The sequence below is a fragment of the Nannospalax galili genome, unplaced genomic scaffold (assembly GCF_000622305.1).
Source record: "Nannospalax galili isolate Female #2095 unplaced genomic scaffold, S.galili_v1.0 scaffold1626, whole genome shotgun sequence".
Lineage (NCBI taxonomy): Eukaryota > Metazoa > Chordata > Mammalia > Rodentia > Spalacidae > Nannospalax > Nannospalax galili.
The window spans coordinates 178183-202275 of record NW_008354162.1 but is presented as its reverse complement, the minus strand read 5'-3'; the positions used below and the strand labels follow the sequence as shown (position 1 = coordinate 202275).

The following is a 24093-nucleotide window of genomic DNA, read 5'->3' as shown; positions in this document are numbered from 1 at the left end:
TCTTGGAACCTGAGGAAAAGGAAGGAATCCAACAGAAACAAAGAAGTGGCTAAACGTGCATTTAACTTTGCTGCGCCGTTTCTAGGGAGTTCCAAAGAAGCGTTTTGGTTCAGCCTAGGGGCTCAGACTTACTGTCACTGACTCCCTAGCTTTGTAGGCTAAGAACTCCACCCATCTCAGCATCACTCCCCGACATGGCTACGCATGTCGGGAAATGTCCCTCTTCAGCCGCCTTAGGACCCCAAGGTCCGCCCCGCGTTCCTATTGGCTGAGCTGTTCGGCGCCAAAGCGCGGAGGGAAGGCTGGTAGGCGCTGCGAGACCCTGAACCAAAGGAGCGTGGCGGCGGGGCTCGCAGCGGTCGTTTGGCGTGACATCTGGCGGTTGGGGGTCCACCATGTTCTGCGAGAAAGCTATGGAGCTCGTCCGCGAGTTGCGCCGCGCGCCCGAAGGGCAGCTGCCGGCCTTCAACGTGAGGACCTGCTGACCCGGAGGGGCGGGTCGAGGGGGAGCCTGCAGTCCCGGGGCGGGCCGGGCTCTGGGTCTGGCCTAGGCGTCGGGGGCGGGGCCGTGTGTAAGCTTGCTTTTTGGTTTTTGTACATTTAAATTTTTCATTTGTATTTTTAAAATATTTTTATTTTTTGTTTTATGTGTATGAGTGTATTGCCCGCGAGTATGTAAGTACAACCGTGTCATACAGTGCCCACGGAGGTCAGAAGAAGACATCGGATCTCCCGGAACTGGAGTTACAGATGGTTGTTAGCTATCATGTGGTTGCTAGGATTCGAACCTGAGACCTCTGCAAGAGCAGTCACTTCTCTTAAGCGCTGAGCCATCTCTCTAGCCCTATTTGTAATTTTCTTTTTGCCTTTTTTTCCTTTTTCCGGAGCTAAGGACCGAACCCAGAGCCTTGCGCTTGCCTAACAAGCGTTCTACCACTGAGCTAAATCCCCAACCCCTGTATTTTTTTTTAAATGTGTGTTTTACCTGCATTTATAAAAGTGCACCAAGTGTTAACAGTGCCCATGGAGGCCAGAAGAGGATGTCAGATCCCTTGGAAATGGAATTACACTACTGCTGTGAGCTGCTAGTGGGTGCTTGGAACAGAACCCGGGTCCTCTGCAAGAGCAGCCAGTGCTCTTGACTGCTGAGCCATCTCTCCAGTCCCTTTTACTTTTTTAATTGATAAAGTATACATAATAAAATAATACAAAGTTGACCATTTTAACCTTAAGGGTACATGTCAGTACTACTAATAACACTCACACTGCTGTCAAGTCATCATCACTCTTTCCACAACCTTTTCACCAGTCCAGCAGAAACTGTCATCATTAAGCTGTAATGCCCCATTCCACTTTTCCCACAGCTCCTGATACCCACTAAACCCCTTTTCTTTTACATTTATTTATTTATGGAGGACAGGGTGCGTGCAACAGAGCTTGTGTGGAGGTCAGAGGACAACTTGCTGGAGTCACTTCTTGCCATGATGTAGGAAGTAAATTCAGGTCATTAGGATTGGTAGCAAGCACCCTGACCTGTTGACCCATCTTTCTGGCCCTCTTTTTGATTTTTTGAGTCGGGGTCTTACTGTGTAGACCAGGCTGGCCTCCAGCCCTTCCAAGTGCTGGGAATGATTCTAGGCATATGCTACTACTATACTTGGCTAAACTGCTTTTCTGTCTATGAATTTGCCTGTGCTAGGTATTTCAGATCTGGTGTCTCTGATTTAGCATGGTTTTCAAAAGCTGTCTATGTTGTAGCATGTGTCAGTACTTCCTTTCAACCAAATGATAGTCCATTGAGTGGATATAACATACTCAGTTTGCACATCCATCACTTGTTGGTCCTTGGGTTGTTTTTTGTCTTTCAGATTTATTCGTATGAATATTTTGCCAGCATGTATGTGCAGCACGTGTACAGTGTACACAGAGGCCAGAAGAGTGTCGGAACCCCTGGAACTAGAGTTATAGTCTATTGTGAGCTGCCATATGGGTGCTGGAAACTGAGCCCAGATCTTCTGCAAGAGTAGCAAGTGCTTGTAACTGCTAAACCATCTCTCCAGCTATTTCTGCTTTTTTACCATTGTAAATAGTGTTGCCAAGAATATTTGCATAAATCCAAGTACATGCCTATAATCCCAGGACTTGAGAGGCTGAGGTTTAATGTGAATTTGTGGTCAGCCTGGGCCATATAGTGAGACTGGGCTAGCCAAGACTACTAGCAAGACCCTGTTGCCTGAAAACCAATTACAAAATCCTAAAAACAACAAAATGGTATAGATATTTCTGTGTGTGGGTTGGAGATTTAGCTCAGTCATAGAATGCTCACTAAGGATCTGGTCCCCAGCTCCAAAGATGGAAGGGAGGGAGGGAGGGAGGAAGGGAAATGAAACATATGTATAGGAATGGAATTGGCTATAAACTTAGGAGTGGAATTGCTGGATCATATGGTAATTCTTTTTAACTTTTTCTTGGTGCTAGGGATAGAGCCTGGGATGTTAGGCATGGTAGATACTTGCTGTACCATGGAGCAATGTCTCCAGTCCTTTTGTTTTTTGAGACAGGGTCTATGTAGCCCATGATGACCTTGATCCCTTGATCCTCCTGCTGGGCCTCTTGGGCTTCCTGAGTTGGGACACCACCTGTCCTGTCCTTTTGTTTAGCTTTTTGAACAACTGTGGAACTTTTCCTGAGGGCTGTCCGTTTATATTCCTTGCCATGGAAGTATTGGGAAGGCTGCTGCTTTTTGGTAAGGCATGTAAATTAAAAATAGCAAGATTAAAATTAGTAGGGGAAATAAATGTATATTAATATCCATTTATATGTTTTAGGAGGATGGACTCAGACAAGTTCTGGAGGAAATGAAAGCTTTATATGAACAAAACCAGGCTGATGTGTAAGTTTTGATAAGATTGATGTTTTAAAATAATTTAAGAGACAAGATGTTAAAATCAGATAATCTTGTGTCTTTTGGGGGATGTGATTATTTTTCAAATTCTCTCAATCCAATCAGAGAATTAAACATTAACTTTTGCCCTAGCTGTACAAGCATAAGACTAGAACTTAAAGGAATTTCTGCTAATTGTGTGGTTGGATAGTGCTTAGCATGTACAAAGTGATTAATAAATATTGTAGTATGACTTCTAAGTTGAAAAGAATTAAAGTAGACTTTAAACGAGCTTATACAGCCAGGCGTGGTGGCGCACACCTTTAATCCCAACACTTGGGAGGCAGAGGCAGGCGGATCTTTGTGAGTTCGAGGCCAGTCTGGTCTACATAGTGAGTTCTAGGACAGCTGGGGCTACAGAGAGACCCTGCCTCAAAGAGACAAAAAAAGAGCTGATACAGAAGCAATTAAAGACCCTAATGAAACTGAATACATAGTCTCTACTTTTTAAAAACATTTTATTATTATTTTTAAAAATTTTATGTGTATGCATGTATTGCCTGCCTGTAGGTAAGTGCACCCATGTCATGCAATGCCTGAGGAGGACAGAAGAGGCTGTCAGATCCCCTGGGACTGGAGTTACAGACAGTTGTTAGTTGCCATGTGAGTGCTGGGACTCGAACCCAGGTCTTCTGCAAGAACAACCAGTGTTCTTAACCTAACCGCTGAGCCATCTCTCTAGCCCCAGTTTCCACTCTTTTCATTAACAGGTGCCTCAGCATATGTGAAGAAGGGTCTGTTTTCAAACTGAGCAGGAGTGGCAGTGATTACAGATAGCTTCAGTAGAGTTTATTGAGACTGGTGTCACAAAATGCTACCACTCAGGAGGTCAAGAGAGGGCTACAGATTTATTCAATATTTAAAGCTAAAGATGATAATTGGCTCTTGGAGAATCTGGGCCATGTAACAAACTTCACAAGTTTCCATCACTTGGTAAAGAATCAGAGGGAAAAAAGAGTAACTAGTGAGGATTAGAGCTGAAGTAGTCAGAATCTTACTTGGAGAGGGTTATGAGTTACTTGTATATAGAAATCAATAGCGTGCTGATAAGATCTCCGGGGCATACAAAATGATAGGACCAGTTTTGATTACTCTGCATACATGTAGATAACAGAACGATCTCTACAGATGGAATGAGGAACTGAGCCTGGTAGGGTTGCAGTAAATGTGAGGCACATATCAAGTCTTGAATCAACTCTACAAATTTGTTCAATGATTCATTCAACAAATAACGCAGTGAATAAATTTATGCTGATAAATGGTTCTGGTATTTCCATGGTAAACAACATGTTCTGGGTTTCTGTCATATTCCTTACTGTTCAGTGTGGGAAACATAACTAAATACAAACATGCCAACTTAAGGGATGTGCTCCAAAGGAAGGCAACAGGAGAGAGTAATGCTACGAGACAGGAAGGAACATGTAAATGAAATGAAGGGATTGTGAACTTTCTCTAAGGAAGAGGCATTTCAGCTGTCTCAAGAGAAGTGGGCTTTAGTGAGACAGTGAGGGTGGGTACAAATGGATCACAAAGGAGGTGGGTACTTAGGAAACCAGAACTTAAACCAGTGTGGGTTAGCAAGGGGCAATGGGTGACACCAGATGAGTTATTTAAGTTGGGGTAGGTAGCTGCTCCTTTGTTTCTTGAGAGCATCGTGGATGCCATATGCATGCTAGAGAGCAGAAATGAGGGCACAGTGGTCATTTGTGTCACTAGAGACATACCCTGGACTAGTGAACAGAATAAAGATGTATTTTGGAGTTGGCTTATTAGGTCTTGGTCCAGTAAGGGAATGATTTTTCTGCACTCTGTATATTTGTGCTCTTCGCAAATTCATGATCCTGAATTTTGTTCTTTACCCTGTTAAATTCTCTGGGGCAGGGGGCAACCATTGTTAGTAGTTTCTGGTTAAAATTATTTGCACATAGCAATCAATTCTTTTTTAACTAATCATGTATAAATGTGATTTTTTTTTTATTTTTAATTTTTTGGTCTTTTTCAGACAGGGTCTCCCTGTAACCTCTGTCCTGAAACTCACTATGTAGACCAGGCTGGCCTTGTACTCATAGAGATCTGCCCGTCTCTGCCTCTGCCTCCTCAATGCTGGGATCAAAGACATGTGCCACCACGCCCGGCCAACTGGCTTCCTGACAGCCTGGAAGTCGTTATGTAGACCAGGATGGCCTTGAATTTAGAGATCTGTCTGCTTCTACCTCCTGAGTATTAAGATTAAAGGAATATGCCCTCCAACTAAATGTGGAATTTTTTACTCGTATTTCATACAGAACTCTGATGTTACAGTCAGGTTTGTCTTATGTTTGAGAAAATATTTCATTGTGTAACTCAGTCTTGCCTCAAACTGTCTATCCTCTTGCCTTAGCCTCCCAAATGCTGGGATTATAGGTATGCTGCCACCATGCCTGCTAGTCAGGCATGTTTTATTATATTCCTTTATAATCCATAGCACACTGCATGCAGCTGTAAGGAATAATAAACGTGGAAAGTAAATCTGGCTTCTATAGAATGGTAGATGTGTGCAGATTGGCTCTCTGTGGCCAAGGGGTGCAGCTTAGTGCTGGAGCGCTTGTCTAGCTAATGTGTGGAGTCCTGGGTTTGCACCACAAAAGCAAAACAGTCCAGACACTGAGTAAGTGCCACATGTCCTTGATAGATGATCTCTTTTTTGAAATAGGGTTGCCCTGTAGCCTCAGATGGCCTCTGGCCTGGAACTTACTATGTAGACCAGGCTGGCCTTGAACTTACAGAGATCTGCCTGCCCTTGCCTCCCAAGTGCTGGGACTACAGGTGTGTGCCACCACTCCCGGCTCCTGATTGATGATCTTAGGCGTAGGCAAATTATTTCACTTTTGATTTTTTTTTTTTTTTTTTTTTTTTTTTTGAGACAGGGTCTCCCAAGTAGCCCCAGCTGGCCTAGAACTCACTATGTAGACCAGGCTGGCTTCAAACTCACAGAGATCCACCTGCCTCTACCTCCTGAGTGCTGGGACTAAAGGCATTCACTGCCACGCCTGGCCTCACTTGATTTTTTTTTTTTTAACTTATTAATAAAAGCACTGAAATGGAGGTAGCTACTGTACTTCTATCAACTGCTGCTAATTGTAAACAGATTAAAAACAAACATGTCACTGGACATGGTGGCGCATGCTTTAATCCCACCACTTGCAAGGCAGAGGCAGGCAGATCTCTGTGAGTCTGAGGCCAGCCTGGTCTACATAGTGAGTTCCAGGTCAGCTGGGATTACAGGGAGACCCTGTCTCAAAAAAAAATGACAAAAAAACCAAAATGTCCTTATCAGGAATGAAGCAAAGTCAGCTGGACGAGGTGACTTGATACCAACCATCAAATTTCGGCACTGTTCTTTGTTAAGAAATCGACGTTGCACTGTAGCATACCTGTAAGTATTCTGGGGTTTGCTTGGGGTGGTCAGGAACCCAGGAGGGATTTGGTATAGTCTGGTTTCTCAGTGGATAGCAGGGAAGAAAGGAATCATCTGGATTTTTGTTTGTTTTTAATTGTGAAAATCTACAGTAGCCACAGAAAGAGTAAGATTTATGTGTTGAGCCTGGAGGAAATGTCAAAATCCTTAGACCTTTTAATGTTCTGCCATATTTACTTGATTGTGTCTTGTTTTTATGCTGTACTAGTTTAGAATATCATGGCAGTTTACCTCTGAATTCTGGATATTTTTCTTCTCTAAGCAATAAGGATCTGAGCCTTTGTAAGCACTGTACTGTCACATTTGGGGACATGAACAATACCTGGTGCTGTCTGTCCAGTTCTTATGCACATTTCTTCCTTTGTCCAAAGATGTGGCTCATTTACCAGGAGCCAAATAAAACCCACAGGTTCCATTTATTTATTTTTCTTATGAGTCTTGAGTCTTTCATTATTATTTTGTTTTTGTTTTCTTTTTTGAGACAGGGTCTCACTGTATAGCTCCAGCTGGCCTGGAACTCACTACATAGACTCAAAGAGATCCCCTCATCTCTACCTCATGAGGGCTGGGATTAAAAACGTGTGTCACCTCAAATGTAATTTATTTTTTAATTTGTTGATTTTGTGTGTGTGTGTGTGTGTGTGTGTGTGTGTGTGTGTGTGTGTGTGTGTATCACACAGAACATCCCAAACCATCTAATTCAACTAGACTCAATTCCAGATGGCACCCTCCCATAGCCTCCCTCCCCCGACTAGAGCCCTTATACTCTGCTGCTGTCCGCTGTGTTGTCGGCACTCCCCAGCTGTTTCCCACTACTTGTCCATCTGGTGAATCTAGTCAGCCTATCTAGAGGTCTTTGTTTTAGGAAGGGAAGCATAAAAATTTACATCATGTTAACTAGTAGAGGTGATGAACATTACCACTGAAATCTACCCGATGACTTTATAGACATACACAGGTTCCAAGGATCCGAGTGCAACCTATTATGACTAGTAATAATCAGATACATACAGATTAGAGATGCATGCGCCAACATCTCAGTGTTATTAGCAAAAACAATGAGTCTTTCTGTAAGAAACAGTATATTTTAAAATGAAATGGAGATCTTTTTTTTTTTTTTGGTTTTTTTGAGACAGGGTTCCCCTGAACCCCCACTCGGCCTGGATCCCCTATGGAGCCAAGGCTGGCCTCGGAACTCACAGATCCACCTGCCTCTGCCTCCTGAGTGCTGGGATTAAAGGCGTGCACCACCACGCCTGGCTATGGAGATCTTTTTTAAAGGTTAAAAACCCATTCAGTTTTATGTCTTACAGAGTTTATACTGAGTTCAATATTATATAACTGTATTAATTCAACAGTGAACCTAAAAATTTTATAGCCACTTTTCAAAGAGATGTATCTTTGCTCTGGAAACTGTTACTGAGTATGTTAAAGCTGTAATGATATGCTTCTAAAAAAATAAAAAAGAGGCCAGGCGTGGTGGCGCACGCTTTAATCCCAGCCTGGTCTACATAGTGAGTTCCAGACCAGCTGGGGCTACAGGGAGACCCTGTCTCAAAAAGACCAAAAAAATAAATAAATAAAATAAAATAAAAAAATAAGAATATTAAAAACAAAACAAAAAACCAAAAACACTTGTGTCACCATGCCTGCCCCCTTTTATTCTTATGCCATCTAATCACTTCATACCCTAGGTATGACCGACTGCTTCGGATTAGAGCACTCAGGTGGGAGTATGGCAGTGTCTTGCCAAATGCCTTAGGATTCCACATGTCTGCTGAAGAAGTAAGTTAGCACTGTTCAAATTTATATAAATGCTACGGTTCTGGCATTGATTGCTGATAGTATTTATTGGTGTTTTCCTTTTTTTGTTTTTAATGTCTGTTCTTCAGCAACTTCTGACTTAAATTTATTTTTTATATACTATGATAGGATGTGTGACATGGGGACTAATTCTAAATACCATGTAGAAAAAATGAGCAATAAGCAAAGAAGAGTTCCAGTGTTATTTATTATATACTAGTAACACATTTATATATTTACATATGTATGCATGTATGTATATGCATGCTAATCAACATTACAAATTTATATTGGTAACTAGTCTTGATATATCCAGTCATCAAAGCACAGGGCTAGTCCTGTATTTAAAGATGTAGAATTAGAGTCAGGTAGACTTGAATTCAAATACTGTTTTTTTTTTTATGAACTAGCTAATCTTAAGCAAGTAACCTGACCTAAATTCTGTCCTTTACAAAACAATACTGGTTTGCAATGGCTTCAGACACTAACTACCTGATGTTAGACAACACTTCACAGGTTAAGTGCCCAGTCTTCCGCAAGGCTGACTTTTAGACAGCAGTCATAGGTCCTGAGGTCCCATGATCCCCTTTGGTTCTGTAAGTTGCCAGAATGACTCACAGAACTCAGGAAAGCAGAAGACTAGTGTCTTGGAGCAAACAGATAAAATCAGAAACCAGAAGCAGCTCACAAGGCAAGGGCTAGGAGGGTCCCAGACTTAAAAAGCTTCTGGCATCCCTCCCTATAGAATCAGAACTTGATTCCTTCCTTCCCTCGCTTCCCTCCCTCCCTCTTTCCTTCCCTCCCTCCTTGATTCCTTCCTGAGATTTCTGTCCTTAAGTCTATTTATGTATTATACCTGTTGATTCCTTTTTGACCAACCTTGCAGCCTTGGAATGAAGTCAATTTCGGCATAATTCGTGATCTTAATGTGTTCTTGAATTCAGATTATAAACATTTCATTAAGCGTTTTTGTGTCTGCTCATCAGGGAAATTCATCTATAGTTTTTTTGTTGTGCCATTTTCAGGTTTTGGTAGCATGGTAATAATATGATAGTTGGCTTTGTAGAATGAGTTTGGCAGTGTCTTTCCTTCTATTATGGAAATGTTTGGAAGGAATTGGTGTTAGTGTGAGCCCATCTAGTCCTGTGCTTTCCTTGTTGGAGGTTTTTTTTTTTTTTTGTAGCCCCAGCTGGCCTGGAACTCACTATCTAGACCAGGCTAGCCTTGAACTCACAGAGATCCGCCTGCCTCTGCCTCCCAAATGCTGGGATTAAAGGTGTGCGCCACCATGCCTGCTTGTTGGAGACTTTTTATTGCTGCTTCAAGCTCATTGATTGTTATTGATCTGCTTAAGTTGTTTGTATCTTCTCAACTTAATTTTGGTGATGTGTGTCTAGGAACTTATCCATCTGTTTGGTTGATTCGATACATTATCTTTGCATTTACATTTCATTACTTTCTGCCCTGATCTTTATTATTTCTTGCCTTCTATTGCATTTGGGTTCAGATTGTCCTTATTTTTCTAGAACCTTGAAGTGTATGGCTAGGTTCTTATTTGAGATCTTTCCATTTTTCAGCATGAGCACTTGTAGCTAGAACTTTCCTCTACAGGTTCTGGGTAAGTTGTACTCTCATTTTCCTTTGATTCCAAGAAGTTTTTAATTTCTTCCCCAATTTCTCCAGTGACCTACGAGTCATTCAAAAGTGTATTGTTCAGTCTCTGCGCGTGCGTGCGTGCGTGCGTGCGTGCGTGCGTGTGTGTGTGTGTGTGTGTGTGTGTGTGTTTGAGACAGGATATCACTAAATATCTCTGCCAGGCTGGCCTTGAACTCACAGAGATCTGCCTGCTTCTGTCTCCTGAGAGCTGGGATTAAAGGTGTGTGTCACCTGGCTAGTCTCCAAGTATTTGTAGTTTCTGTAGTTTTTCTTGCTGTTGATTTCTACTTTTGTTGCACTGGAAATTACTTAAATTCTTTTGAATCTTGTAAGATTTGATTTATGGCCTAGAATGTGGTCTCTTTTCCATGGGCTACTGAGAAGAATGTATATAAACCCATTTGATATATAGTGTAGGTTTTTTTCTTGTGTTGTTTTTTTTTTTTTAAATGTGTTTTGCCTACGTGTATGTAAGTGCACCATGTGGGTGCTGGGAATGAAACCCTGGTCCTCTGGAAGAGCAGCCAGTGCTCTTAACTGCCAAGCCATCTCTCCAGCTGCCACATATAGTGTAGTTTAACTCTGAGGTGTCTCTGTTGATTTTTAGCTTCAATGATGAGAGTGGGGTATTAAAATCACATACTACTGTTTTATCAGCACCTATGTGACTTTTTACATCCATTAGCATTTGTTTTATGAAATTGGAAGCTCTGGGCAGGAGAGATGGCTCAGCGGTTAAGAACACTTGTTCTTCCAGAAGACCCAGGTTCAATTCCCAGCACCTACATGGTGGCTAACAACCATTCTTAACTCCAGTTCCAGGGGATTTGACACCATCTTCTGGCCTTCCTGGGTATATCATGCATGTGGTACACTAACATACATGCAGGCAAAACACTCCTACACATAAAATAAAAATAAATAAAATATTTTTAAAAAAAGAATTGGAGGCTTCAACATTTGGTGCCTCAACATACATTTCCAGGTCTTTTATTTATCTACTTAATTGCTTTCTTTACTAATGTCTAATGACTTTCTTTATCCTCACTATACTGTGTCAATTTGACACAAACTAGAGTCACCTGGGAAGAGGAACCTCAGTTGAGGCATCTTGCTCTGACAGACTGGCTTCCTCTGATGATGGATTGTGAGCTAAGACAAATAAACCCTTTGCTCTGGAAGTTGGTTTTTGTCAGTGTTTTATCACAGTAACAGAAAGTAAACTAATTATACTCACAGTTTTGGTTTGAAGTCTATTTTACCAGATATCAGAGTAGCTACTGTTGGGGTTTAAATGTGAACTATCCCCCACAAGGTCATGAATTTGAACCCTTGGGTCCTCAGCTGGTGGGGCCATTTAGGAGATGAACCTCAACCCAGGTTCGAATCCCAGCACCCGCATGGCAGCTAACAACTGTCTGCAACTCCAGTCCCAGGGGATCCAACACAGGTGCACTTACCTACATGCTGGCAATACACACATACACATAAAATAAAAATAATAAATAAAAAGAAAAAATTCATTGTATATTTTCATTGCAAACAATACTGTTACGTAACATGTCGTATAACTATGATGTACATTGAACATATTTACCCCATTCTCACCTCTACCACTTCTTCATCCTTTAAGTTAGTTTTTAAAAACATTTATTTGGGGGCTGGAGAGATGGCTTAGCAGTTAAGAGCACTGACTGCTCTTGCTGAGGACCCAGGTTCGATTCCCAGCACCCACATCCAGTTCCATCCTCAACTCCAGTTCTAGGGGACTCTGAAGCCCTCTTCTGATCTCTGTGGCATTGCACGACACGGTTGCACTCACATACATGCAGGCAATACACTCATACACGTAAAATAATAAAAATAATAAAATATTTTTAAAAACATTTATTTTTATTGTTTGGATGTAGTGAGAATTGTACCTAGGTCCTCACCCACATCAGCAAGCATTCTATCACTGAGCTACAGCCGCTCACTCCTACTCTTTGTCAGGTACTGTGTCACAACAATGAGTAAAGTAACTAATGCAGTTACTCCAGCTTCTTGTCAGCTTAGGTTCACTGTTTTCTTTCCTTTGACTCTCAGTCTGTGGATGGCTCTACTAGTGAAGTGTGTTTCTTGATGACAGCACATAGTTGAATCTAGTTTTTTGATCTAGTTAGCCAGTCCATACCTCTTTCTTGATGAGTTGAGGCCATTTACATTTAAGGTTATCATTGGCAGCTGTTTGCTAATTCCTGTAAAGTTTGTGGTTGTTTTTCTGCTTGATCAGATTGTTTGTTCTTTTTTTCCTCCCCTGTTACTGTTAGGGGTTTGCTGGTTTACTGTGTTAAAAATTATGTATTCCACCAGGCTTGGTGGCGCACACCTTTAGTCCCAGCACTTGGGAGGCAGGCGGATCTCTGTGAGTTCATGGCCAGCCTGGTTTACATAGTGAGTTCAGGTCAGTTGGGACTACAGGGAGACCCTGTCTCAAAAAGACAAAAAAAATTTATGCATTCCTTTCTAGCTGTCCTTTGTTCGTCTATTCCTCTCATGAAATTTATTTTCCGTGCTTTTATGAGTGACAATGTCTTTCTTCTTCCTGTGTTGAATTCTCTTAGATAGCTTCTGCAGTTGTCCACTTAGTGGTCATGACTGCCTCAGTTTGTGCTTGTATTGAAACGTTCTTATTTCCCACCAGTTTTAAAAGATAACTTTTTTGGATGTAGCAAGCTAGGCTGGCTGTTATTTACTTCCAGCAGCTGAAATACACCATTCCATGGTTTGCTGGCTTTTAGGGTTGCTGCTGAGAAGTTCTGATGCCATTTGTTTTGTTTGCCTTTGTAAGTGAGCTGGTATTTTTCCCTTGCAGCTTTCAATAGTGTTTCTTTCCTTTCCATTTTTGACATTGTGACTATAATATGGGTTCTAAATGCCTCTTGTGTTTGGATATCTCTCTAGACTTGGAAGATTTTCACTGTAATTTCTTTGAATAGATTCTGTAAGCCTTTAGAGTTTATCTAGTTCCTTCTTCTATCCCATGGATTCTTAGTTTGGTCTCTTGGTCATACTCCGGAGTTCTTGGAAGTTGTGTGGTGACTGCGCATTTCCTTATTAATGACTGAATGTAGTATTTTGTCTGCTCTGTCTTCAGTTCCTGATACAGTTCTTCTGCTTGATCGGGTCTCTTGATGATGTTTGCTACTGTGTTTTAAATTTGATTCATTTAGTTTTTCATTCCCAACACTTTTTTTTAACGTTTCCTTGTGTATTTGTCTTCTAGATGCTGGCTTTTTCATCCCTAGTTCTGACTTTCTCATCCATTTTACTACCTTACTCTCTACATGGCTGAGTTTCTTCTCTTCAGGTTCTGGGTTGGCTTCTTGTCTGCTTGTTTGCATCCTCTATGATGTCACTGAACTTTTTTTTTTTTTTAACCAGTCAACTTTGAAATCCTCATCTATAGCCATTTCAGTATCGTTGAGTTCAGCAGGTGAGCTGTGGCCTTTTGGACCAGTCATTTTGCCTTGCTTTCACATGTTTCTCAAGTTTACACTTCTGTTGGCTCGGATAGCTCTTCCTGTTTTTGTTGTTGGTGTTTTTTTAAAACGCCTTGAATTATCTGCTCTTGAAGGCTTAATCCCCAGTACCACTCCTCAGGGAGAAAGCATGCTGCTTTAATAACAAGAAGCCATACAAGATATAGGAATACACTTAAAATCAAGTACAGCCTCTCATGCCTCACTAATGACCAAACGTGAAAGTGGCAAAGCCACTGCAGAATGAGCCGTGAACTTGGATATCTAGAAGTGTAGGAATAGGAAGAGAATGACATGAAGACGAGAGAAGGTACGAAATGGTGAGGTAACTTAAATAGGGAAGGTGAATGGAGAAGGCTGCTAGGCAGGGCAAAGAGCAAGAGCTCAGAGAAAACAGAAAACATGGAAAAAAGGCTTCTCGGTAATGAAGAAGTTCAAAAAAAAAAAAAAATCAGACAACTGTAAGGAGAATAAAAAATGAAAATAAAAGTATTTAAAACCAATATGGTAAAGTCAAAATTGTTCAAAATGTATAAAGGGAGCTACTGTTTTAGCTATTATGACTTTGTTGTATATGGGAGCTAGTATTCCCATCCTGTTTTTTAAAAATATTTTAACTGTGTGTGTGTGTGTGAGAGTGTGCACATGGACACACATGCATCTGTGAGTGCAGGTACCTGTGGAGTCCAGAAAAGGATGTCAGAACCTCTGGAGGTTACAAGTAGTTGTGAGCTGGCTGACATGGGTGCTAGGAACTCAGATTCTCTGCAAGAGTAGTATGTGCTCTTAACCACTGATCCATCTCTCTAGTTCCCCATTTTGTTCTTTTGTCAAGTGTAATGACTATTTTCGGTCCTTCGTGCTTTCACATAAATTTTAGACTCAATTTGTCAAGTTCCGTTTCTTTTTTTAATGAAGTTCAGATTTTGGTTGTCATTGAATCGTAGGTTGTTGTCATTATTACACTATTGAATCTGCTAATCTGTTAGTATAATGTAGCCCTTTACATATTAGATATATTTTATTTCTCTTGAAATAAAAAAGTAACTGTGGTAGGGGCTAGCGTAGTGGTAGAGCATGTGTTTTTTTTTGCGGGGGGGTTGGTCTTTTTGAGACAGGGTCTCCCTGTAGCCCCAGCTGGCCTGGAACTCGCTATGTAGACCAGGCTGGCCTTGAACTCACAGAAATCCACCTGCCTCTGCTTCCCGAGTGCTGGGACTAAAGGCATGCATCACCACGCCTGGTAGAGCATGTGTTTTAATATAGTCAAGGCCTTGAGTTCAATCTCTAGCACTACAAAAACACCCCAAAGATTTACTGAGCTGTAATTAATATATACATTTTATTTAATTAATTATTATTATTTTGGTCTTTTTTGAGACAGGGTCTCCCTGTTGCTCCAGCTAGCCTAGAACTCGCTATGCAGACCAGGCTGGCCTTGAACTCACAAAGATCTGCCTGTCTCTGCCTCCCAAGTGCGTGGATTAAAGGTATGTGCCACTATGCCCGGCTAATTTTCATTTTTTTTAAAAAAATACTTATTTTTATTTTATGACTATGAGTGTATTGCCTGCATGTGTGTAAGTGCACCCAGGTGGTACAATGCCCATGGAGGTCAGAAAAAGGTGTTGGATTTCCCCAGAACTGGAGTTACAGACAGTTGTTAGCTGCCATGTGGGTGCTGGGTTTTGAACCCAGGTCTTCTGCAAGGGCAGTCAGTGCTCTTAACCGCTGAGCTATCTCTCCAGCCCCTAATTTTCATTTTTGAATTTACTGTGAAGATCAAGATGGTCTCAAATTTGTGGTCCATTTCCCTGCCCCCGCCTCCGGAGTGCTAGAATTAAGGCATGTGCAATCTCACCCAGCAAGTTTACCATTTTGTTTTATATTTAATTATTTTTATTTTATGTGTATGAGTGTATTGCCTACATGTGTGTAAGTATACCTGTGTCATGCAATAACGCCCGTGGAGGTCAAGATGGTATTGGATCTCCTGGAACTGGAGTTATAGGCAGTTCTTAGCTGCTGTGTGGGTACTGGGATATAAACCCGGGTCCTCTGCGAGAGCAGTCAGTGCTCTTAACTGCTGAGCCATCTCTTTAGCTCAGTTTTCTTGTACCTTTGTCAAATGACCATCTTTCTGTTTTCAGATGGAGTGGTTCAACCATTATAAAAAGTCTCTTGCTACTTACATGAGGTCACTGGGAGGAGATGAAGGTTTGGACATCACTCAGGATGTGAAACCTCCAAAAAGTCTATATATTGAAGTAGGTATATCTATTTTAATGTGTATATTTGTTGTCTGACACTATTCCCAGGGAGACATGAACAAACTTCTCACTCCAGACAGGGAACCACAGACATTTTGAACAGTTATTAAAGTAACCATTATTATAAAACCATTTCTCCCTTTAGTTTTCTTGCTGCATACATTCTGAGCCATCAAAGTCCTTGGTGAGCCAGTGAGTTTTATTGGGGTTACTTAGAGGAGCAGAAATGACTCAGAGACCAAGTCCACCCCGGCATGGGTGACAGCTCATGAAAACAGGAAACCTAGAGTGTACTATACAACCTGTAGGCAGTCAACAGGTTAGAGAGAATCCTTTCCAGGTAGCTCAGTTGTCTGAGTCTCTTCCACGTGGCTCAGCTCATCTGAGTGTCTCTAAGCACTCCTTAGGGAGAGAGGAACCTGGTGAATCTGGTCAGTTTTAGGAAATTTCTGACGCTCTTGAGTTGTTTGCTTCCTGAGTTTAAAGAGTGGTGGGTTTTTTTTTTTTTTTTTGGTTTAAATTTATTTTTTATTATTTTTTGGAATTTTTTATTTTATTATTTTTAATATTTTATTTATTATTTTTATTTTATGTGTCTGCATGTATCACCTGCATGTATGTAAGTGCACTCGTGTTGTACAGTGCCTGCAGAGGTCAGAAAAGGCTGTTGGATCCCCTGGAACTGGAGTTATGGACAGCTGTTAGCTGCCATGTGGGTGCTGGGATTTGAACCCAGGTCTTCTGCAAGAACAGTCAGTGTTCTTAACCTCTGAGCCATCTCTCCAGCCCCAAGATTTGCTTATTTTTTTATGAGTGTTTTGCCTGCATGTATGTAAGTGCACCCATGTTGTGCAATGCCTGTGGAGTTCAGAAGAGGGTGTGGGATCCATTGGAACTTGAATTACAGATGGTTGTTAGCCACCTTGTGGGTGCTGAAACCAAACCCAGGTCTTCTGCAGGAGCAGCCAGTGCTCTTAACTGCTGAGCCATCTTTCCAGTCCCCAACATATAATTTTTTTTTTTTTGAGATAGGTCTCCCTGTAGCCCCAGCTGTCCTGGAACTCACTATGTAGATATGTAGACCAGGCTGGCCTTGAACTCACAGAAATCCACCTGCCTCTGCCTCCCAAGTGCTGGGATTAAAGGCATGCGCCACCATGCCCGGCATTTGTGTGTGTGTGTGTGTTTGTGTGTGTGTGTGTGTTGAATCCTCTCTCTTCTGTTTGTTCTCCATTTTGAACAGTTATTAAAGTAACCGTTACTATAAAACCATTTCTCCCTTTAGTTTTCTTGCTGCATATATTTTGATAGATTGTTAATCTGTAACTGTAATAATTACTGTCTTTTTGCTATATTGAAACTTTGGTAATGTATGTTCTTTGTCTCATACTTTTTTTTTGAAATTTAAGGTTTATTCTGTTTTGTCTGATATTGGTATAGTAACTCGTTCTCTTTTGACAACTATTACAAGGAATTTCCTTTTCTATCTTTTCACTTTTAATATATTTGTGTCTTTGGGTCTGAAGTAAGACAAAATAGTTAGTTGGAAGGTGCATTTTTGTTATTTTGTCAATCTCTGCCTTTTGTTGAAGATCTTAAACTAATTGTACTTAAAATGATTACTGATAAGGAATATCTTCCATCACTTTGCTGTTTGTTTTCTGTATACCTTATAACCTCGTTTCCTGTCTTCTTTTGTCTTTAGTTGATTTTGTGTGTGTGTGTGTGTGTGTGTGTGTGTGTGTGTGTGTGTGACATTTAAGTTGTTCTCATCTCTTTTTGTGCTTATCCTATGGCTATTTTCTATGTCATTACCAAAGTTGCAGCACTTAAATTTTAGTTTATACAATTGGAAAAACACTTATCTTGGGCTGGTGAGCTAGCTTAGTGAGTAAAATTGCTTGCCACCTAACCTGACAACTTGAGTTTGCTCCCTGGAACACAAATGTTATAATGAGAGAACTGAGGCCCACACATTGGTCTCTGAGCTCCATAACACATGATGTGGCACGGAAGGAAAATTAGAGTTAGAAACTAAAGTTAAAATAGTACTAGTTTTTAGACTTCTATGTGATAGATTATTGTGATGACTGAATAAAAACAGCCTGACTCTAAGCATTCATTTTAGCCAAGAGGGACCTGAGCTGTTGAGAGCCTGTTCCTTCAGAATTCTCTTAGTACAGTGATCTCAAAGTCCTCACTTCTCATCTAGCATGAAGTGCGGAAGTAAAAGTGGACTCTTATCAGAGGATTTTATCCCTTCTGAAGCCTTCTGATCTAGGATAGCACACACCAACCCAAAGAGATGTTATCAGTTTAATCCTACTTGTTGTTTGCAGCAAAATTAAGGATGGAAAGAATAATTATCTTCTTTCTAATGCTTTCAGCACTTGATATGCAAAACATGCATACATTCAAACATTGTTTTGGATCAAGAGCAAGGGTCATGAGGGATTAAGGCTGTATATTTTAGGTTATAAGGAACACATTGTTTTACATCATAAATAAGCTAAGACAGTGTTAAGTGATCTCCAGACTTAAGATTAGCTTTTTGGTTGCAAGGTTAGGTAAAAGTCTTTTGTCCAGAGCATGTCCATATTGTTTTTCAAAATATTTTATGTGTATGTGTATTGCCTAACTTGTATGTAAGTGCACCATGTCATGCAATGCCCTTGGAGGTCAAAAGAGGATGTCAGATTCCCTGGATCTGCCATATGGGTGCTGGGATTTGAACCTGGGTCCTCTGTAAGAGCAGCCAGTGCTCTTAACTGCTGAACCATCTCTCCAGCCCTGCATGTCCATATTGTAAAAGTCATCCCTACAACTTTTAAAATCTTTAGTCTCTTTAGAAAATTTTTAAACCTTATTTTTACTTGTTTTGTGGGGAGTGGTGCACATGTACCACAGCATGCATGTGGAAGTCCGAGGACAACTTCTGGTAAAGTGCTTGCCTAGCTTGCATGAAGCCCTGGGTTTGACCCATCAGTTTGTAAAACCACATGCTGGTAATCTCAGCACTCTGGAGATAGAGGCAGAAAAATGTGAAGTTCAAGGTCATCTTTAGCTACATAGTAAATTTGAGACCGTCCTGGGCAACATGAGACCCTATCAAAAAAAAAAACAAAACAAAACAACAACAAAAACCTGTTTCATTGTGTCTTCATATCACTTTATCCATTTATCTGTTATTGGGCATCTCGGTTGGTTCCATTTCTTAACTATGTGAATAGTGTAGCAATAACCATGGATATAAAAGAATGTCTATAATACAGACTTAGAGCCCTTCAAGTATATGTACCCAGGAGTGGTATATCTTGGTCAGGTAGTAATTCTATTTTTAGTTTTTAGGGTTTTTTTTTTTTTTCTTTAATGTGTAAGAATATATTGCCTGCATATATGCAAGTGCACCAGTATCATGCAATGCCCACAGAGGTCAGAAGAGGACGTCAGATACCCTGGAACTGGAATTACAGACAGTTGTTAGCCGCCATGTGGGTGCTGGTAGCTGAACCCAGGTCGTCTGCAAGAGCAGTCCATGCTCTTAACCACTGATCCATGTCTCCAGCCCCCTGTGTTGAGTTTTTTTGAGGCATCTCCATATTGATATCCATAGTAGCTACGTAGATTGACCTACAACATTGCATAAGGGTTCCCCTTTCCCTACATCCTTGCTAGCATTTGTTGTTATCTGTTTTCTTCATAGTTATTCTGACTGAAGGAATCTCAAATTAGTTTTAAGATGGCTAAGGATCTTGAACACCTTTTCAAGTATTTGTTGACCTGTCTGTATTTCTTTTTTTGAGAACTGATTATTTAGTTCTTGCCCATTCATTGACTGAACGATTTAGTTTTGGAACTAGCATTTTTTCAAGGAAGAGTGAATGTACTGACCTAATGCTTTCTGGCTTCTAAAGTTTCTGAGAAGTAAAAATTCTGTAATCCTAAATTGAGTTTAAAAACATTACCATGGCCAGGCATGGTGGCGCACACCTTATTAATCCCAGCACTTGGGAGGCAGAGGCAGGCAGATCTCTGTGAGTTCAAGACCCGCCTGGTCTGCATAGTGAGTTCCAGAACAGGTGGGACTACAGGGAGACCCTTTCTCAAAAGGCTGGCGTGGTGGCGCACGCCTTTAGTCCCGGCGCTCTGGAGGCAGAGGCAGGTGGATCTCTGTGAGTTCAAGGCCACCCTGGTCTCCATAGGGAAGCTGTGGCTACAGGGAGACTCTGTCTCAAAAAGACCAAAAAAAAAAAAAAAAAAATACCATGGATGGGGCTGGAGAGATAACGCAGCAATCCAAGAGCACTTTCTGCTCTTCCAGAGGACCCAGGTTCAGTTCATAGCACCCATATGGTAGCTAACATCCATCCTTAACTCCAGTTCCAGGGGATCTGATGCTCTTTTCTGGCCTCCATGGCACGTGGTGCATTTACATACATGCAGGCAAGACACTCATACACAAAAAAATAAAAATAAATAAGATATAAGAAATTTTTAAAAAACACAAAAAAGCCGGGCATGGTGGCATATGCCTTTTCTTTATCTCAGCACTCTGGAGGCAGAGGCAGGCAGATCTCTGGTCTATATAGTAAGTTCCAGGTCAGCTGGGGCTACAGAGAGACCCTGCCTCAAAAATAAATAAATACTAATGTATAGAAATAGATAATTCAAGTCAGGTATGGTGGTTCACACCTATAATCCTAATTTGAGAGGCTGGGGCAGGAGGATCAAAAGCAACCTGTGATATAGGAGGCCCTGTTTCAAAACAGGGAATAACGATAATCAGAAGTGAGTGAGGGGACATGACTGGCCACAGTGAGACACAATCTCAAAGGGAAAAACAAAAGTATCAATTTTTTTCTTTCAGGTACGGTGTCTAAAAGACTATGGAGAATTTGAAGTTGATGATGGCACCTCAGTCCTATTGAAAAAAAATAGCCAGGTATTTCTTGTTGTCATAAACTTTACTTTAAACTTTCTTAAGAATGTGAATATGGAAATGTTGGATTCAATAGTAAATATTCCCTTGTGATGATCCTCTGTATCTGATCCCAGTTCTGTACTTTTTCTAAATAGTAAGAGTTGAAGTAAATGTGTCATATGGCAAGAAAAGGTTAATTTATTTACTAGTTAATACTAAACATTTTCCCAGATAGTTATTATAATGGGCCTTATTCTAGTTCTAGTTAAGTGATTGTCTTTATTTGGGGGCTATTTAAAATATTGGATTTAAGCAAGGCTTAGTGGTATAGGTCTGCAATCCCATCTATTCCAGAGGCTGAGATAGGAGGATCAAAGGTTCAAGATCAGCCTGGGCAGTTTAATGAGACCCTAACTCAAAATAAAAATAGTAAATAGAGGGTTGCCTCAGTGATAGAGCATTTGCTCAGCATGTATGAGATTGTAGGTTCATATCTATAGAGCCAGAATAAGAAGCAAACAAGTTAGATTGAGCTCAGGTCTTTGAATTTCTTAAATTTCTTGAGCAATCATTTTTAGCTTACACCTCATCTTTTTTTAAAAGATGTATATGTATGTGTGTATTGCCTGCATGTAGGTAAGTGCACCCGTGTCATGCTATGCCCTCGGAGGACAGAAGAGGCTGTCAGATCCCCTGGAACTGGAGTTATGGACAGTTGTTAGCTGGCATGTGGGTGCTGGGATTCGAACCCAGGTCTTCTGCAAGAACAGCCAGTGTTCTTAACTGCCAAGCCATCTTTCCAGCCCCTTATATCTCATCTTAACCTAGTTCTTTAGCAAGTAATAATGATAGAGAGCAAGAATTTTTTTTAAGTATTTTATATGTAATCAGGACAGTTTAATAGGGCAGGATTAAAATGAAAAAGTTTTGAGCTATGAGTTCATATGAACTAAAAACATTTTAATCTCTCTATTCTCTGAAATCACAGTATAGGTGGGAAAAGGGCCTCATAAAATGTCAGTGGGTGACACTGACCATCATAGGAGGAAGGCAACCATCTATTTACTTTTTATTTTGAGTTAGGGTCTCACTAAATTGCCCAGGCTAATCTTGAACCTTTGATCCTCCTATCTCAGCCTCTGGAGTAGATGGGATTACAGACCTATACCACTAAGCCTTGCTTAAATCCAATTTTTTTTTTTTTTTTCAGTCTTTTTGAGACAGAGTCTCCTTGTAGCTCCAGCTGCCTGGAACTCCCTCTGTAGACCAGGCTGGCCTCCAACTCACAGAGGATCTGCCTCCTGAGTGCTGGGATCAAAGGCATGTGCCACCATGCCAGGCTAAATCCAGTATTTTAATAGCCCCCAAATAAAGATAATCACTACTCTTTCTTCTTTGCCTGTTATGTTGGGGTTGACCAGTTAGTATCCTGGCCATGAATCACAGTGCTGTTTGTGTCTGGAGCAAAATGCTTGGGACCTTCTGGTGCTTGGTCTTACTCACTTAGACTGTGGCTGATCTCCTGTTCTACTAGTGTGGAACAGCCACTTCCTGAAGCAGATTTCTCTTTTAGAGTGAGTGAGTGAGTGAGTGAGTGAGTGAGTGAGTGAGTGAGTGAGTGAGTGTGTGTGTGTGTGTGTGTGTGTGTGTGTGTGTGTGTGATCTGTAGAGTCCAGAAGAGGGCACTGACTCCCCTGGAACTGGAGTTATGAGCTGCCTGATGTGGGTGCTGGGAATTGAACTCGGATCTTCTGGAAGAGCAGCAGAAAGTGCTCTTTATCACTGAACTCTCTCTCCAGTCCCCTGAAACACTGTTTTTGAAACAGATTTTTATTGTTAAACCAACAATTTTACTCCCATGTGCCCTCTTAAAGACATTACATTAAGGAATCAAAACCAGATGATGAATTAAGGTTCTCATATAAGGTCTGTATTTCTGGAGGCTCAGTGGGAAGCTGTGATTCCCAAAAGCAGAGTTATTCTGAGAACAAGACACATGGAAGCTTCATTTTAACTTGTTGAGATTCTTGAGTTCTGTGGCTGACCTGCCCACTATGTACTTAAGACAGTGAAGCCTGGGCCTGTTCATCTGCTCATGTGTAGGTATGTGAACAGCTTTCCTCCTGTGATGGTCAGTGTCACCCACATTCAACTACAGAATAGAAATCTTAGCAACTTATAGTTAACTACATTTGAAGCTGGAATTCAAACCTGGTCTTCTGCAAGAAAAGTCCGTGTTCTTAACTGCCAAGCCATCTCTCCAGCCCCAACTGTTGCTTTTTAATGATGTAAAATGTAATTTAAATGTTTGTCCTAATGATTTCTCTCTTTTCTCCCCTCCACTTCCTTTTGTCTTCAGCACTTTTTGCCTCGATGGAAATGTGAGCAGTTAATCAGACAAGGGGTTCTAGAACATGTGCTGTCATGACTGTGTCCTGCGTTGACCACATGCAGGACAGTGCCACGCCTGGTACAGATGTGAAGCTGAGCCCAGCTCATGAAAATGTCTACAGTTGGACCTTCCTACCCTCCTCCTCCGCCTCCTTTAATTTTAAATTTACCAAGAAGAGTTTGGGGTGTAACTCAGTGCAGAGCACTTGCCTAGCATTTGAGAAGCTCTGGGTTCCATCCCTAACACTGCAAAAAACAAACACCAAGCTCTCCCTGAGGAGTACTGGCTAGGAGTGTAACTTGCTGACTGTGGTTTCTAAGCTAGACACCATTCTTCCAGCTCTTTGTTACAAGGTGTATCTACAATCATTACGCAGTTGTTACTCTGTCCTGTTTATAAGTAAAAATAAACATTCAGTTTTATGATGGGAGTCACCTGATGGTATGTCTTTTTTTGTTTGTTTTTTTAAGACAGGGTCTCTAGCCCCAGCTAGCCTGCTGGAACTATGTAGACCAGGCTGGCCTTGAACTCACAGAGATCTGCCTGCCTCTGCCTCCAAAGGCATGCACCACCACACTGGCTCTTTTTTTTTTTTTTTTTTTAAAGTAGTGTGTGTGTGCCTGCCAAGGTACTGAGTTCTGGAATATGTGTTTCTAGATCACTTAGTCAAGTAAAGATGATGCTAACTGATCAGGCTATTTGGGAAAGGAAGAGGGGGACACTGGATTTTGCTGGTTTTCAGAAGTAATGACAGTCTGGCTCAAGGCTGCCTGCAAGCTAGTGAGCAGCTGTGAAGCCACAACACAGCATGGTTCCTTCCTTACCTCTGTTCCAAAAAGAGAGCTGCAGACCTGGTTTCTTCAGGCTACAGATGCAGTCTCAGTGACTGGTGTCTTAAAGCAGCAGGCCTGTGATTGGACACTGGCCTCAGTGGAGGTTTAACAGGCACCTTCCACACTTTGTCTTTCAGTTGTGAAGCTAATTTGTAGCATAGTATGACATGAAGTCTCTGCCCTTTTTCCCCTGGCGTATTGGGTTGTAGGCTGAGGGGTGGAGTTTACAGTCTCTTCCGCTCTTTGTTACTTCAGTACTTGGTAGGACCCTTGTTGGGAGCTATTAATCCATTATG

General features: G+C 41.2%; 1 protein-coding gene across 3 annotated transcripts; it reads left to right on the top strand.

The window, feature by feature from the left end:
• The first annotated feature begins 281 nt into the window (after window positions 1-281).
• Gins1 (GINS complex subunit 1) lies at window positions 282-23394 on the top strand. 3 transcript variants are annotated; one of them, XM_008851178.3, is made up of 8 exons: window positions 332-470; window positions 2661-2746; window positions 2829-2893; window positions 6261-6359; window positions 8096-8186; window positions 15532-15648; window positions 20519-20593; window positions 22932-23394. In XM_008851178.3, exons 3-8 carry the CDS (start codon window positions 2859-2861, stop codon window positions 22998-23000), a joined length of 486 nt encoding a protein of 161 aa, XP_008849400.1. In that variant the 5' UTR covers window positions 332-470; window positions 2661-2746; window positions 2829-2858; the 3' UTR covers window positions 23001-23394. The 3 variants fall into 3 exon arrangements, with proteins under 3 accessions (XP_008849399.1, XP_008849400.1, XP_029410921.1); XM_029555061.1 differs by lacking the exon at window positions 332-470 and adding an exon at window positions 543-572; XM_008851177.2 differs by lacking the exon at window positions 2661-2746 and having other exon boundaries at window positions 282-470.
• The last annotated feature ends 699 nt before the right edge of the window (window positions 23395-24093 follow it).